Source organism: Triticum urartu, chromosome 7A (genome assembly GCF_056163025.1).
Source record: "Triticum urartu cultivar PI428250 chromosome 7A, HENAU_Tu73, whole genome shotgun sequence".
Taxonomy (NCBI): Eukaryota; Viridiplantae; Streptophyta; class Magnoliopsida; order Poales; family Poaceae; genus Triticum; species Triticum urartu.
In genome coordinates this window covers 359,184,142-359,200,205 of record NC_141879.1, presented here as the reverse complement: position 1 = coordinate 359,200,205, position 16,064 = coordinate 359,184,142, and the positions used below count along the sequence as shown (strand labels likewise).

Here is a 16,064-nt window from a genome sequence, read left to right as displayed (position 1 = left end):
TCTCCTTGAGTGCCTTTCTCTATGGCCCTCGGATTGAAGTTTAGCAATTTGTCCTAATGTCTAGACTCAAAATGGTTTGGTAGAATCCTTTATCCAAAGAAGGTAAGCTCATTGCATTATATTTACTTTGGAATTGCAAATTACCAACTTCACGTTGAAGTCATGTAGTTTTACACGCTCATGACCAAACTGCATAATATTATTCCCCTCTATCTTTGATACGCGGAAATCTACCAAGTATTTCCTATCTGCGGTAATTCAGTTACACACCGATATCACCACCCCGACATACATCATTGGCCCCTCAACATATAGTTGGGATCTATGTGAGGAATAATTGTATTACCGTCAATACCTCAAGCCCCTCACGTGGGGAGTTATTCAAGGCCAGTATGTTGATTCAATGAGGAATATTTCCAGGCATTAGGGGGAGAATTCAAGTACCATAAAGAATGCCAGTAAATTAGTGGAATGTTCAACACATTTCTGCCTCATATCCACGTACTCAAATAGGTGAACCATGTGTGGTTCAGAAGATTTGCAACATATTGCAAATAACCTGCCAGATTCATTTACTGACTGTAAAGGTGTCACACAATCCTACAATCCTGCAAAAGTACGCCTGAAAGAGTGGAGGTACCAACAAAATCCACTCCACTCCCCGTTCAAAGCAACAGGGGGAGATGTATGGCAAAAGCACATCAGGATTCAGCTTCTCGCAAGCAAGGATATCAAGGTCTGTGAATCAGTAAATGCAAGTCAACTTCACGTTGGCAGACACCTAATGGGTAGTATACACCCAGTGGATGGGAAACCTCCACCAACCCAGGTCATAGTGCACACAATGACCAGGTCATCGGAATACCCGACTCGGCCGCATTAGGAAATCGCGAGCAGACACCATGGGTAACGATATTTCCATCAACTCTATATTGATATATAGATTTTGGAGAAACATATAACCAAAAGTCTACAATTGTCGACATACATTTCTCAACTAGATTGCAAAACCTTTGGAATGATTCAGATCTAAAGACCATGGCCATGGCAAAGTGTGAACAACAGTCAGACTGAATTCAAGCAAAGGATATAATCTAGGTAGAAATGATCTTGCTCAATAATGGGAAGGTATTCATAAGCAATACCTGCACCAGTTTTCTTCTGGAAATAGAATTGAGAACAACGAGGTGGTGAAACACAGAGCAAGTATTGTAGCACAAGGGTTCACGCAGATACCCAACTATTCTCTAGAGGTGGAATCTCATTCCGATAACTTATATCATTGGCAGTACAAAATCATCTATCTGTGCAGTTGATAGATGTAGTTATTACATATACATGTGGATCACTAGATTTAGACATATATGATTGATTCCCGATGGAATCTCACTTCTGAATCGAAATGCAAAATGCAACATACATTGTGTAAAAATTAGTAAGTTGCCATACAACTTATTGTTGTCGGTGTATAAACGAGGATTACTTAGTGAGTTCCTTATACACAAGGATTATTCCTACAATGATGATTATCCATGTTTGTGTGTCTGCAATAACGACACATGTAATCATCTAAATGACGGAATTTAAAATGAAGTATTTGGGTAAACCAAAATACCGCTCGTTACTACAAATTGAGCATCTTCATTCATATATTATGGTATACTATGTTGTCTATATCCATAATATATTGGAGAAATTCATTGTGGACAAATCTTATCCATCCATAACTCTCATGGTAGTTCATTCTCTAGACGTAGAGAAAGATCTATTTAGACCAAGAGATGATGGAAATGAGATATTGGGACTCAATGTTCCATAATGCCATTGGTTCCACCAAACACAATTGGTTGGTACTCAAGAATATCTTTCCATATCTCCAAGGCATCAAACACCTTGTCCTGATTTTCAGTTTCATAGAAATGTGAACACCGATATCATTGGATACATCGATCAGATCCCCACAATGTCAGATCGTAGACAAGGTTAGTGTTCCTACTAGGTGTGATAACCCTCTCATGAAGAGTCTTCGAAACAAACCTCATGCCTACATCCACCAACCATTATCTAAATGATAATGTTTCTTTTTTTTGTCCGTATGCAAACAGGTTACATAATAAGCAATATCACTATATTGCGTATCTTGCAAGTCAAATCATGCGAATGATTTGTTCACCAGGTCTCTACCAACTTCTATGTTCCAGAAATGTGTTCATGGAATTGGTATATGACGACTTCGGAATATGTAAGAATCAGGGGAAGTATCTTACTGAATTGTTCATGTTCAAAGCATCATATTATACTCTTTTTTCCTTCATGAGTTTACTTTACAAGTTCTCATAAAGGTTCTTAATGAGGGTTTGAAGGAGTTTTACCAACATATCCTACACTACTCATATTTTTCCCACCGGGTTTTTGGAGGAGACTATTCCAAGGATGTTCAATGGCAAGTACAAGGATTAGGGGGAGTGTTAGGATTTAATTAGTTTCCTTAATTAATTATGTAATCCTCCCTATGTAATGTTGTGTGGGGTTGCTTTGGCAACCGTCACGACGCTCCCACAATTGTATAACCGTCCCCGACAGTTGCTCCCGAAACGCTGCCTCCTATGTCGGTTTGTAGAGGCGACGTTTCACCTTGTATAAATAGTTGATTGTCAATGAAATAAAGAACACAGTTCGATTCATTTGCTACTCTCTCGATCGCTCTCAGATTCTACTTCGAACATAAACAACTTTGTGAGCATGTACAATATCAAGATCAAGATGTACGCCCCAAGTTTTTGTTTGGAATTTTTTGACATTTCATAATATGTTTAAAACACATTTTAAAAACCAAGAGCGTGCGCTCCCATGTGCCAGAACACCACTCTCCTCCACAGAGGGAGTATAAAGTAAAGGATTTTGTGAACTGGGGGGACTTTTTTATTGTCAAATCAATGTTGGAAGTCAAGTTAAAATACATTTTGTTAATGTGACATCTCTGTAAACAAAAACTTTCTAAACACCTGATGAAACTTTGGGTAAAAAATGGAGACTAGTGTTGGGGCTTTTGAAAGGTTCAATATTCAAAACAGAAAACTTTGTACATTCAGGTTTTTTTTGCAAAAAACTATGCTCTTTGTTACATGAATTTGACGGTATGGTACCTTGTTAATTACCAATAATCTAAACTGGTGCCAATTATATAATCACAATAGTTCACAGGATGGCGCCTCTCTAGTTGAACTTCAAACAAAATACGCAAAAGGAGACGGCCACCGACACCATCACTCGCCGCCAGCTTCTGTGTCAAATCTACAGATGGAAGCCAGAGACAGCATCCGCCAACACATGAAAAGTTTACTCTGATACTTGTCCCCGTTGTTACTACTTATACTCTTGATATTGTACTTACTTCAAGGGCTATTCCACTTAAAAGAAACGTATTGTATCATAAAACGTGAGTCACGCCATACGGCAAGCCGACCATGTTACTGCCAGAGGTTTGTGCCTATCCAGATTCATCTCACACATGGTCAGCATAAAACTACTATTCATGACAAACCAACAAAACCAAGCAAACATCAGGTTTATAGAAGATTCAGTCTCCATATGAACAAATCACACATGGACAAATAATAGAATAAAGCTGATATAAACCTTCCTCGCTTGCATAACTATCCGCATCACTTATGTGGGCTTAGCTTACCTCTCCATCTGCACGACCTCTATGGACTAGCCTACCTCCATCAGCATCATGAGCTCCTCTTAGCGAATTAACTGCAACAACTTAGGTGTGTAACCATCTGCTACTAAAAAAAAAGAGGCTTGCAGCACTTCCAATTTTATGGACACTGACGGCTACTCTCAGCTAGGAGCAAAATACAATACCAAAAAGGTCAATTAAAGTTAATCAGCAACGGATGCCTGCATGCTTCTTGGGACAAACAGTGTTCCAGAGTTCATCAAATGAGTAATGTCATGTCATGATGCCTACTTTTGTGCTCCTTCATAAACATGCATGACAAATAATGATATGAACCATCCCAACATCCCTCAACACTGAATTGTCAGCAAGCCAAATAAATCGGTTATACTATTACAGGATGTCCAGATCATAATGTGGCAATGCCATTACCACATGAAATATTGCAACTGCACACTGGAAAAACTACATAACACTACAAAATATTCATGACAGATGCCAAATGCATGTCTAGGAGACATTCAGAGTGGCCTTCTCAAACCACAATAGCTAATTTAAAGAAGTTGAAACCGCCAACAATGAAAATAGTGACAATGCAATGTCTATCAGATGATGATGATATCCCAGAAACTCCACTTAATGAAGATGATGATCATGCCCCAGAAACTCCACCCAATGAAGATGCTGATGTCGCACATGACAGGAACAGATTTGGCTAAAACAATGCAGATGATAATTCAAGATGTCATGCTAAAGTTCAAGATACATCCCCTCAAACAGGAGCACCATTCAGAATGCCGACCATGCCACCAACTAAGTCCTTCCTTCGCCCGAAGGGATTTTTTGAAAATGTTCAAACGTTAAGGACTACAGAAAGGTCACTATAAACCATATACAGTCAAGCAAATGGAGGCACAATACAGCAAGCTAATGCAAAGCAATCATAAAAATGATTAATTAACTAAATGAAGTTAAGTACTTGATACATGAAACCAAATTATAAACTAATAAAGGATATTGGATTCGCATCCCACCGCGGCCAGAACTAGGAACAACAGCACCCTGTAAAGTATGGTGCACAGCAGAAGCAGTGCTCACATCCTGCAAATCACAGAAGTTTGAGAGATAAGAAAATAATAGTGGCATGCACATAAATAATTAAACCATCACAACCACTTACATCGAACTCAATAAAACAGACGGTGTTCCTGTCTTGACGCAACACTTTCATTTGTTTGAAACCAGGTTGTCTGTCATTTTTTGAAAAATATCAGATATGGTTAGTGCCACAACTGAAACCAAAGTGGGCTGCAGCAATGCACCCAATAAGCAGACAAATATCTACTTGAATTTTATACTTGAAAGGGTTGATTCTTACACACTGAAGAGGCCCCGCAATTCCTCTTCAACAACAGTTTCACCAAGATTTCCAATGAAAAGGGTATTACAGGGAGGGTTATCTTTCATGTTCTGCAAAGCAAATTAGAAGGTTCAATCAACAATCTTATCTTCCAAAATCTTGAACAGTGTGAAAAGAGTGAAGAATGAAGATAGACTCGGACAAATATTCTATTCAAGTACTGCAGCACATTTCTCATTTATCCCATGTGGCATCTCGTCCATTCATCAAGTATCTAACGATCTTGATTTGGAATTTCATATGCCCACAAGATTGGCATTCACCAGAGACATGCGAAGTCAGAATCATCTACAGAGAAGTATCGTATAATGTAATAGCAACTTTGTCTTTACTGTACTATTCAAAACTGAAGAGTCTTATCCCAACTGTCATTTCAGTAGACCTAAATAATTTGTAAGTGACAAAGAAGACACTAGAATATACCACGGCACACATATAAATAGGTCACGGCAAGATATAAGACCAAAGAGTAGCAATACGTTAAATTCACCAAATAAATGTCGATAACGTGCGAGACTATCATGAAATATCTTAATAGTATTTCAAAACATAAGTACATACACTATTTGTAAATGTTTCATTCACTTCTCGACAGTTGAACTTTCCCTACAAGTCTGAGACCAATGCAAGGGATCCAGTATTAATAAGATCAAGTGGGTGTAGGAGATTCCAGGAAACATGAACTATATAAGTCCATTAAAACCTTAGGAAGGTACTCAAGTGCATTGTTTTTAAGGCATCCCTAAGAGAGGAGCTCTCTCTGCTCTTTTCCTCTGGCGGCTGATGACTGGCTCCTCCACAGTCCCAACAGCTCAACAGCCGTCTATACCTCCAGTCAGAATGTGACTCTCGGTCTCTCCTCCCTGCCCTCTTGTGCACTTGTGCTCCTTTGATTTAGGAATTCCTAGTGCCCTGCTTTGATTTGTGACTGGTTTTGTGTGCTTTGATTTGTAGTGCTATGCTGTGATTTATTGTGTTATGCATATGCTCTGCCATGTCTAAGGCGCCGCCTTGCATTGCGCTTTAAGAGCTTAAAAGTGAGTGTTGTTTAGTACTGCAGGGACATGAGCCATGATTATCTGACTATTCTATACAAGAAACAATATCTCTTATGCAAAAAAGCAAACTATACAGATTTCAGTAATATATATCTATACCAACATAAAAAGACCCTAAGGGGTAGATCCAACTAATCTCGGCCATCAAATCATGCCAATCCAATGATCTAAATTACTCGAATGGTGAGCACTCAACATGTTTAGCATGCAATTAATATCATACCAAAATATCAACGTCAACGCTAATCACATAATTAACGCGCGAATAATATCCTACCTAAGATGTGCATGCAATTAATATACTGCCTAATATTAACGTGCATTACCCATATACATTTACTAGTAGACTCAAGAAAACAAGTGTAATGAGGAGAAACAGCAAAATTATTAGGTCAGGGTACATGCTACAGCATATTAGTAGACCTTTTCAGGATATGGTGACAAAAAAGTCACAATCCAGGATAAACTAAATATAATGGAAAATGCATTTAGGGTGTGTTTGGTACTTTGGTTTTAGCCCAAGTCTGACTTGCCAGAAATTTGGCTAGCCAACTTGTGGCCACGGTTTTCCTTGCCCATGGTTTGGCCAAAGTTGGCAAGAAAAATGAACTAGAATGGGCAAAGGGGCATGGGCATGGCAAAATATAGGGAACGATCCAAACAAACACAAAAATTGTGGTCATTGCTAAAAAATCGGTAAACTATATTTTGAATACGGACCAAACAATTGCCTAAATTCAAATTGATTACCTGCACAGGAGCATATGCTGTTGGGCCTGGCACAGGAGAAGGTGAAGCCATTGGTACCGTCGGCACAGGATAGCCAGCATAAGGATTATAAGGAGGCGGAGCTGCCATATAACTGAAGACCCAAAAACAAGCATTATAGAAGACCAAAAAAAATCATTATAAAAGACCGACAAATGTATATAATTAGTTGGCAGAAAGAGCATAAACATACAAAAATTACCCTGCAGTTCCCCACATGGAAACAGCTGGTGGGGGTGGGTGGAATGGAGGAGGAGCATACGTAGAATGAGTATAGTCTCCACCAGTTCGCAAGCGTTTACTTTGGTCCATAGCATTTGCATCAGTTCCCACACCTAACATAGGTTTTAATGAAGTGTTTCAACTTTCAATATATTATTCATATGCAAATACGAATTGAAAAAGATAGAATGAACTTAGATGATATCACATTTCTAGCTAAGTTTTTGCATCGAGGTTTAGCCGTGCAATCAGAAACTTCCAAAATCCAACCACCTTATTAGGTACAAAATTCAAAGTGTGTTCCAACATTTAAAAAAACATGCAAATGGACATATCAAATTGGTATAATGCATTGAAGCTCCAATGCTGATCCTGGCTGTGTGAGTTCTTTCTTCCATGAACTGTCAGCACCCATCCTACATTATATCGCTCTTGCTTTTTTAGCGGGGAAATCGCTCTGGGCCGAGGAGAAAGGGGACTCAGCAGCAAGAGGATTGTACCATGAGTGGAGCACGGTGGTCAAGCCACTTCAAATAATAGGTCGCAATATTAGATGTAGCAACATGAATAAGAAAAGACACAACGGGACATATAATTTAAAAAGAAAACGCAAATGATAAATCCCGAACGTTCAGATTTTAAGCATGGCAACCCGAACGTTTTTCATGGCAACTTTAGTTCACACGAGGTTGGCAAACATGGCAATGTTCTGACAAAAATACAAACTGGGACAAAGTTGTCATGTTTTAAAAACTAAAGTTGTCACCTCGTGTCAACTAATGTTGCCATGAAAAAATGTTCGGGATGACATGCTTCGGGATCCAAAAAAAACTAGTTGCCTGCAAGTGGCCATAATTCCTCATTAGTTCACGTTGGTTCACAGATGATGGGCAGAGTCATCTTCCACCGCACAGCCGTAGCACATAATTCTTGTATGCCAACACGCAAAGCATCACTGGTTAGCTCCCACTCTACATTTAAACCACAGTTAGCACATAACGCTACCTCAAATTCACTCTATAGACTCTGACCCAAAAAGCGTATTTCTAGATGATCGACACATTATGCAACAGCGAGAAGAAAGCGTGAGAGGCATGGACAAAACGCACCTCTTTTGATGAATAGGTTCTTCTTGGCCATCTCGATGTGCAGCGCCGACTTGGTCTCCGCATCGAAGACCAGATCCTGCAGAGAGAACCTCCGGTCACATCCATCCAAAAAAAGCAAATGCGCGACATCGATATAACAAGCCCATACAAAACCGAACCTGCAGCGCGGCCTTTGCGGCGATGGCGTGGTGCGCGTAGGAGAAGAGTGCGAACCCCATGGGCTGGTCGCCCTTGAAGTTGATCTGGGAAGCCTCGAATCCCGGAAGCCAGCGCAGCAGGTTATGCAGCTCCCGCTCCTTAACGTCCACGGGGAGCCCCGTGATGAAGATGGTGCGGACCTCGTCAGAGCCGGGGCGGACGGCGGCATCGGGTGCGCCTGGTACGGGGGGAGGCGGTGGGACGGCGGGAGGCGCGGGCACCGCTGCTTGGGGCGGCCACTGCTGGTGAAACGGGTGGATGCCGGCGCCTGCCATGGAGACGGCACGAACCCTAACAGGGGGCGGGGGGGATTGGGTTCTGGGGCTTGGCAGTGCTGAGATGGGACATACGGAGACGGATCTCGGTTTTGGGTCCCTCCCAAAATTAATTAAAATTGACGCAAAGTTTTTACCTAAAACCTAAAAAGTGCAGTTGTGCTTCTTTTGTCTTACAGACACACGCTGCCACGCCGTCCGATCCGCATCGCTCGCCCCGCGCACGGCCCAGCCGAACCGCTGCCCCTCATTGATGCGTGCGCCGGGTGTCGCCTGGTCGTGGCGTCGGGGGCGAGGCCCGTTGGGTGATTAGGCGGTCATGGGTCCCTCCACTTCTTCTCCGCTCCCCACTTCTATCTCGGCGCATTTCGGAACCGCCCCCCATTATCGCTCCCGCACGAGCCTTGGGAGCATCCCATTCCTTCCAAATCCCGAGCAGCCGGCGGCGTGGCAGCGGATTCGGCGGCCGTCTTCCGCCGGAGTATGAAAGGGGTAGCCTGTGCTTCGTGAAGGGAGGGGTTAAGCGACCAGAGGCGCGTCGTTGCGGCGACCGGGGCCATACAACTACAACCGCAGCACACCAGCGGTCTCTGTGGTAGCAGCAGTCGGGGGGGCGGAAGGCGCTGCAGTACCGAAGACGCGGCCGAGGAGGAACGACGCGTGCGCCTTCGCCGTGTTGTTGGCACGGAGGGGCAGAATCGCCGTGAGCAAAACCTCCCAGATGAGTTCATCAATCCCATTTTGTAGGCTTGTCAGATTCACCGCATTTTGGGCGAAATCGATGAGTACTGTTGTCCTTGTAGAGATTACCTGATGGATAGGTTAATTGATTAGGAATGGATTAAGCACTTGTTAGTTTTGGTTTGGGTACTGGTGACTATGATTCGAAGGGTTGCCAAATTGAAGATGCTCTGCAGGTGTGGCATGTGGAGTGAGAGGGAGGGAGATGTTATCATGCAATTGGTTGGAGATCTGTGAACCTACTTTTTTGCAAATTTTGTGATTTGACTTGCCCAACAACTGCACATATGTCGCCTAGTACATTTTTTTACATTTGCAACAAGTGTGTGCATGAGGTTCGGTGCTAGGGTTACGATGCTCACGATTGTTGCAGATCTGTCTTTGCTTAAGTTTTGTGATTCAGCTGTCAGGCTTGCTCAAGTTTTGTGAGTCAGTTGCCTGACATGCCCTCATTTGTTGCCTAGTGCATTTGTGCGATGTCAGGCTTGCTCAAGTTTTGCGAGTCAGTTGCCTGACATGCCCTCATCTGTTGCCTAGTAGTCACGATATGTGTTTTTTTAGGTGCCTGATGTGTAACATATTTTTTTGCTCCTCGTAGTCATGTTACTGAAGTTTGTATTAATGTTGTAACATAGTGAAATTCAGATAGTTTACAATCCTCTTATTGTCTACTTTTGTAAATTGCTTTTTGCTTAGTTTAGTAGAAATTTAGTCACATGACTTTGGTGGATGATATACAGTTTTTTCAAAACCATTTTTATGATGATGCTCATAGTTTTATATACGCAACAGAAAATAGATGGTTGGGACAAGTCAAAATTCAAAATGGGATGGACCTCCTAGATCAAGTCATGATGACCTTGCATCCCATGGCAATGAAGAGCATCAAACACAGATGTGCACATTTTTAGGAAGTTTTATGTTCTCTTTTTATAGAACAGATTTTGTTTTTCATTTTTTACTGATTTATGTGTTCTCCATCTTCCAGCCACAGAGCGGTGCACCAATAATTGGGTACAAGCGTCAGAGAATTAAAGCAGTTATTGCACGGGGGAAGCGTCCTGATGATATTATTAGTAACGAGAATAGTAACGGGAGCCAAGCTGCAGATGCTGGAAATGCAAATGTGAAAGGTGCAGATATGGACCAACCTCCAAAACCAAAACGCCAGAAGACGGGAGGAACTGAGGTATTTGCATAGCTGCCTCAGTTTTCCTAAAACAGTTGCCCAGCAATGCTTCCTAAGTTTCCTATCCAGTAATGAACATTATTGTTAATTCCTTTTTTTCTATGCAATAGGGTCGTAGGAACAGGGCATCCCCTGCCAGGCTCTTCAAGTTGAACAAGGAGTTGGTTCCTAACCAAAAGGGTGTCATCATTGCAAAAGAATTTGGTGGCATTCTGGACCTTGCAGCAAGTAGCATGTCTGGAGATCTTAGCCAATGGATAATGAAGCATTATGACCCTGAGATTTCGCAGATAGTCATTCCAGGAAGGGGGAGATTCCTATAGATGCCTCAAGTGTCTGTAGGATATGAGGTTTGCCAAATAGGGGGAGGAAGGTGTGCTTTGATAATCGACCTGAAATCACAAAGGCAATGTACAGTATTTACAACATCACCTCCAATAACTCTCCAACTCTCACATCATGGTGCAAGATGATCAAAGATATGGGAGGATCTTATGATGATGACTTTGCCCGCGCTTGGCTAGCTCTTGCTTTTTCGTGCTTCCTTGCCCCTTCAACTAGTTTAAGTATTTTCCCCAAAAAGCTTCCCGGTGGTCATGGATGTCAATGGAATAATGGAAACCAATATACGCCAGTTTGTTGTTGATCAACTAAAGCTTGCATTCACTTCGGGTCATGGCAACAAGAAGGTTGTTTGTTGCTGTGTTTTCCACCTTGTTGTAAGTGCTTCAAGCTATTTTGCTTTTTTTAGCATCCATTGTTTTATTTTTTTATTTTTTTGCAATCATTAGCTAACTTAAACTTTGTATTCTTTTTCTTGTCATGACGCAGCTGTTGTATCTAGACTCATTGGATGTTGATGAGCCAATCCCCAACTTGGTACCAAGGGTTGCAGTTTGGAATTCAGATTTAATTTCCAAAGTTATCAAGAAGGACAAGAAGGCTCCGGGAGAATACGACAATTTGCGGGTAACTTCATTTTCTATTTTAGGAGATATGTTTTTAGGCAACACTACTATGCTAGAGTAGGCAATTCATTTTGAAAGACTAAGCAAGCTGATATAATTTTTTGGGCAACTGCTTTACATATATTTCAAGTAGTTTCCAGTCTTCTTTGAACCTTTTTTTTGTTATGCACACACTTTGGATAATGTGACAAGAAGGATTTGGGTACTAATGGTAGTTGTTGAGTACATTTTGAAATGAATAGTAGGCAAACATTGCATTTTTAACTCTTTTTGTGCATTTTACATGTTGAACAGTAGCAAGTTTCTCCAACAACAGAAGCAACTTATGTTCTGAAAACTAGCAAGTTACGTACCACTTCTACATATTTGCTACATACCGAATCTTAAGTATCCACTATATTAATAGTAGGCAACATGAAAGTGGGATAGTGGATGCAGGCAAATTTAGACAATTAGCAATACCATTTTCCTCATTTCCAGTTCTTTGGTATGAGAGTGCCAGAATTGTTGTCACTCATTTTTTTATATTCTTTGACTATAAACCACCAGCTTAAGACGGAATTTTCCCGGTGTGCGGATGATAGCTTGTTTGGCAGTATGGACCACATCACCAAATTTGTTGCCACAAGATTGCCTGAGTCGTATGACAAAATAGTAAGTTATCTAGTAGATGTTTTTTCCCTCTTACTAGTGTTTCCTTTTCCATTCCCATTTGTGCATTTGCCCATTTTTTGTACCCCTCGACAAAAGATTGTACTTATCATGTTCTCTACCATCCACTTTTATGTTTTGCAGAAGCAAAAGAAGCTCACAGGGTTGGTGCACGAAATGTGTTCCGTAATTTCATGTGCAGTGGGAAGCTCATGACTGGGATTAGGAGGATTGATGATGATGAATGGGGGGGCAAGGGAGGCAGACCCTATTACTGTGGAGACAAGCAGGCAATAGTCTAAGAGAAGACGTGATCGAGTACCACCCAACAGAGACAGCTTACCAAGTAAGGAGGAGCTGTTTAATTCTGACAGCGATGACAACGAGGGAGTTGATAGTGAAAGTGAGGGAGATGGCAGGGAGAAAGGAAATGATGAAAGCGATAGTGATGGCAGTTCGGACAGCGATGATGGTGACGATTTTGTAAACGAGGAGGAATGAAGTGGCGTTCAGGGGAAACCAAGTAGTCAGGGAGCACGACAAGCGGTGGATCACCACGAGGAGGCAAGTGTTGACATGGGGAGGGAAGACGGAACTAATGGAAACAAGGATGATGAAGATGATGAAGAGGAAGAGGATGACGAAAAAGAAGAGGGTGAAGGAAAGGAAGACGATGACGACGAAGAAGGTGATGGGAACGATAAAGAGAAGGAAGATGATGGGCAGGGGAAGGAGGAGGATGATGATGACAGTGGAGGTGGCAACTGTGGCTGAGGCGGCAATGGTGGCTCTTGTGGGAATGTGGATGCCGCAACTAAAAAACTAGACAGCGATGATGGTGAACAATGCACGCTACAATTTCTAATTGAAAGGAAGAGAGATAGGAAGCCAAAAGGACTAGATGAGGCAGATATCATCTCTCTCAGAGATCTTGTGATGACAGAGTTCAAAACTGCTGCTTCCCCAAAGCCACCTTTCCCTGTTTTCGAAGTGAAAGAAATGTTGGATATTGATGACAAATTCATTGCATCCAAAGCGAGGAGGATTTTCGAAGAGTTGTTGAGGGCAAAAGACTTGGATATGGTCTTCACATTCAACCCTGAGGAAATATGCCCAAAGCAGATTCACCAGAAAATAATGAGAGAAGTTGGTGCTCTAAATGAAGTTACACAACCAAAAGAAAGTTGGTCAAAACCAACTACCACCACTCCTGCCATCAAAGAAGATGAAGAAAACTGTCAGTTTCATATTAGAGCCATCTGTGATGAATGAAACAGTAATGCATCCGCAAGCATATCATGCCGAAAATTGCGGATATGGCCAATGGGGAAAGGAAAGGCAGTCAACCATGAAAAATTTGGGCCTTCTCAGCAGCAACACCGGGCAAATTCTGAAATAAAAGAGGCAACTCATGGGAATGACAAAACACAGGTGGTAAACAATACGACATCAAGCTCAGCAGTACCACCGTGCGACAAAGATGGAGATGATGCAATATCTACATGGGCAGCTCCAAAGCAGTCTGCTAAATTTTATTCCCAATGTCAAGCAAATGGATCACATATTCTGGCAACTCGGTCCAAGTAGGAAGCAAGACCACCTACTTTTCAAACAAGTCTTGCAGAGGCAACACTTGACCCCACAAAAGTAAGACCAATTCAACTTAAAAAGGGACCTACAGTGGCAGTAAGCACAACAAACCCTAGTGGAACACAACCACTAGGTGACTTAAATGGCCAACTGCCTTTTCGTCTCGAGGAAATGTATTGCAGTCAGCCAATGTTATCCAGAGAGCCAAGGTGCAAGACTTCAAGGCATCACCAAAGGCTGCATCATTAAATTATGCAGGACAGGAAAAGGAGAAAGATAACATCCCTCTGGTGTCATGTATGGAGATCAAAAGGATACAAGACGACATCGCTGAAACCATGGGGAAAAGTTTGGAACAAAATTTGCTAAAATCCCTAGGAAAATTGCCTGACTGTTCAACTGTGGTTGCCCAATCTGAGGCCACAAGTGTTTCAGAAGTAACACAAGCAACTGGCCAGGGGAACCCTTCCCATTTCTCTGATGCGGAGGAGCGGTACCATGAGTTCATGCGTGTTAGTGGGAAGACAACCAATGCACTAGAAATCAATGTTCTAGATGTCAGTGAGATGTTAGCAAGGTGTGTTGATCCAAACAGCAAGAATCCCCAAATCAACTCTACAAATCACACTCCAGCATAGACAGAACAACAACATTTTCAGCAAAGGAATACAGGAAGATCATCTGCTTTTTACAAAGAGTACTACCTAGCACCAAGTTTCGATCTAGGCATAGATGATTTGCCCACAGCATCTGTAGACAACGGAGCACATCAACATGTTTGGTCAAGCGCATTTGCTGAGCATGAGTTCAAGGAATTGTCAGTACATACCCAACCAATCATTAAATAATTGATGATGATTATGTGTTGGACCTTGAAGGCATAGATGAACCGTGTACAGAAGCAAAAGGAAAGGCAGGTGAGTTTGACGCAAGCTGTTAGTCGGCATCTCCTCACCAAATGCGTACCGAACACCTGAAAAAAGTTCCAACCAAGGAGAAGTGGGATCAGGCAGCAAGATTTATAGCAGTAGTAGCTCGGGAGAGATCCGTCCACATCAATTCGAGAGAAGGATCGTCAAGCCACCTCCTTGCAAGAGGTCCCCATTAATTGACTATAATGAGAAGAAACTCTACATGTCCAACCCTGAAGCAAATGGATTGTATGCATCGGTTATCTTGCATGGGAGACTTAATGAAGAAGCATCACCAGATCTATATACCAGGTATGACAATATATCATTGCATTTTTTTTGTCAGCTTCTGCACAATGCACTTTTTTCCACGCAAGGTCTATCATGTTATCCAGGCAATTCAAATTGTTTTTACAAGCAATCCATTTATAGAATCAGGCAATTTGGCTTAGTGTGACAATAAATCGTGTAAAATGCTTATTGAAATAATTTTCTCCTTCATATGAGTATGCCCCCATGTTTTCCTGAGCTGCATGGTGGTAGGCAAATGAGGAAGGATTTTGTGAGATGAATGTCTTTTTTTCCCTGCAGCCCAAGGGTAATTGAATATGGCGGATACTTTGTCATAGTGAGGGAGCTTGCAAACTCAATGAAGAAGGAAGGTTTTGTCTTGAGCCATGTAATGGAATTTGGTATACAATCTATAATGATGAACTTGCCACCAGACTCAAAGAAGCTCGTGATGCCCCTCAGGTTCTCGGTAAGAAAACGCGAAGCAGTTAGTAATGTAGTTTTGCGATTCTTTCTTTTTCTTTTTTTTCATAACAGGTCATGGTCATGTCCGTATTCTTTTTTCACCAGGTTCAGATGCAAAATGTGGAATTGAATGGCAAGGAGCTAGTTTCCCGGTTCAAGAAATCGAATCGCTTGGACCGTAAAGATATGGTAAGTTAATTGTTTATTGATTTTTTACCACTGCATTTTTTCCTTTTTCTAGTATTTTTTATATATCACTTTTCCTGGTCAAATCTTGCTCACACAAATGTAAATATTTTTAGGGGGGCCAAGTTGCCTACACTCATGATATGCTTTTCTTTGGCAAGTTGCTTACACAAGTGCATAACTTGCCTTTGCATCTTTTGGCAAGTTGCTTACATAAGTGCATAACTTGCCTGTGTATCTCTTTTTATTTGGCAAGTTGCTTACATAAGTGCATAACTTGCCTGTGCATATTTGCTTTTCAGTCCATGTAACAATTTCCGAGAGCACACAGAAAAGT

At 41.7% G+C, this 16,064-nt stretch overlaps 1 protein-coding gene across 2 annotated transcripts; it reads right to left on the bottom strand.

Annotated features, from left to right (window-relative positions):
* Positions 1 to 4,016: 4,016 nt before the first annotated feature.
* On the bottom strand, positions 4,017 to 8,809 carry LOC125529527 (RNA-binding (RRM/RBD/RNP motifs) family protein). 2 transcript variants are annotated; one of them, XM_087533691.1, is made up of 8 exons: positions 8,421 to 8,809; positions 8,263 to 8,338; positions 7,194 to 7,266; positions 6,914 to 7,025; positions 5,064 to 5,155; positions 4,866 to 4,935; positions 4,704 to 4,786; positions 4,017 to 4,536 (listed from the first exon to the last, which is right to left on the bottom strand). In XM_087533691.1, exons 1-8 carry the CDS (start codon positions 8,733 to 8,735, stop codon positions 4,458 to 4,460), a joined length of 900 nt encoding a protein of 299 aa, XP_087389817.1. In that variant the 5' UTR covers positions 8,736 to 8,809; the 3' UTR covers positions 4,017 to 4,457. The 2 variants fall into 2 exon arrangements, with proteins under 2 accessions (XP_087389817.1, XP_087389816.1); XM_087533690.1 differs by having other exon boundaries at positions 7,134 to 7,266; positions 8,421 to 8,807.
* Between the last annotated feature and the right edge of the window lie 7,255 nt (positions 8,810 to 16,064).

Coding starts and splice junctions, on each gene's coding strand:
- LOC125529527 (XM_087533690.1), bottom strand. CDS start 8,735: ATGGCAGGCGCCGGCATCCACCCGTTTCACCAGCAGTGGCCGCCCCAA. Junction 4,936..5,063: donor TTGCGGGGCCTCTTCAGTGT/GTAAGAATCAAC, acceptor AAAAAATGACAG/ACAACCTGGTTTCAAACAAA. Junction 4,537..4,703: donor CGCGGTGGGATGCGAATCCA/ATATCCTTTATT, acceptor TAACGTTTGAAC/ATTTTCAAAAAATCCCTTCG.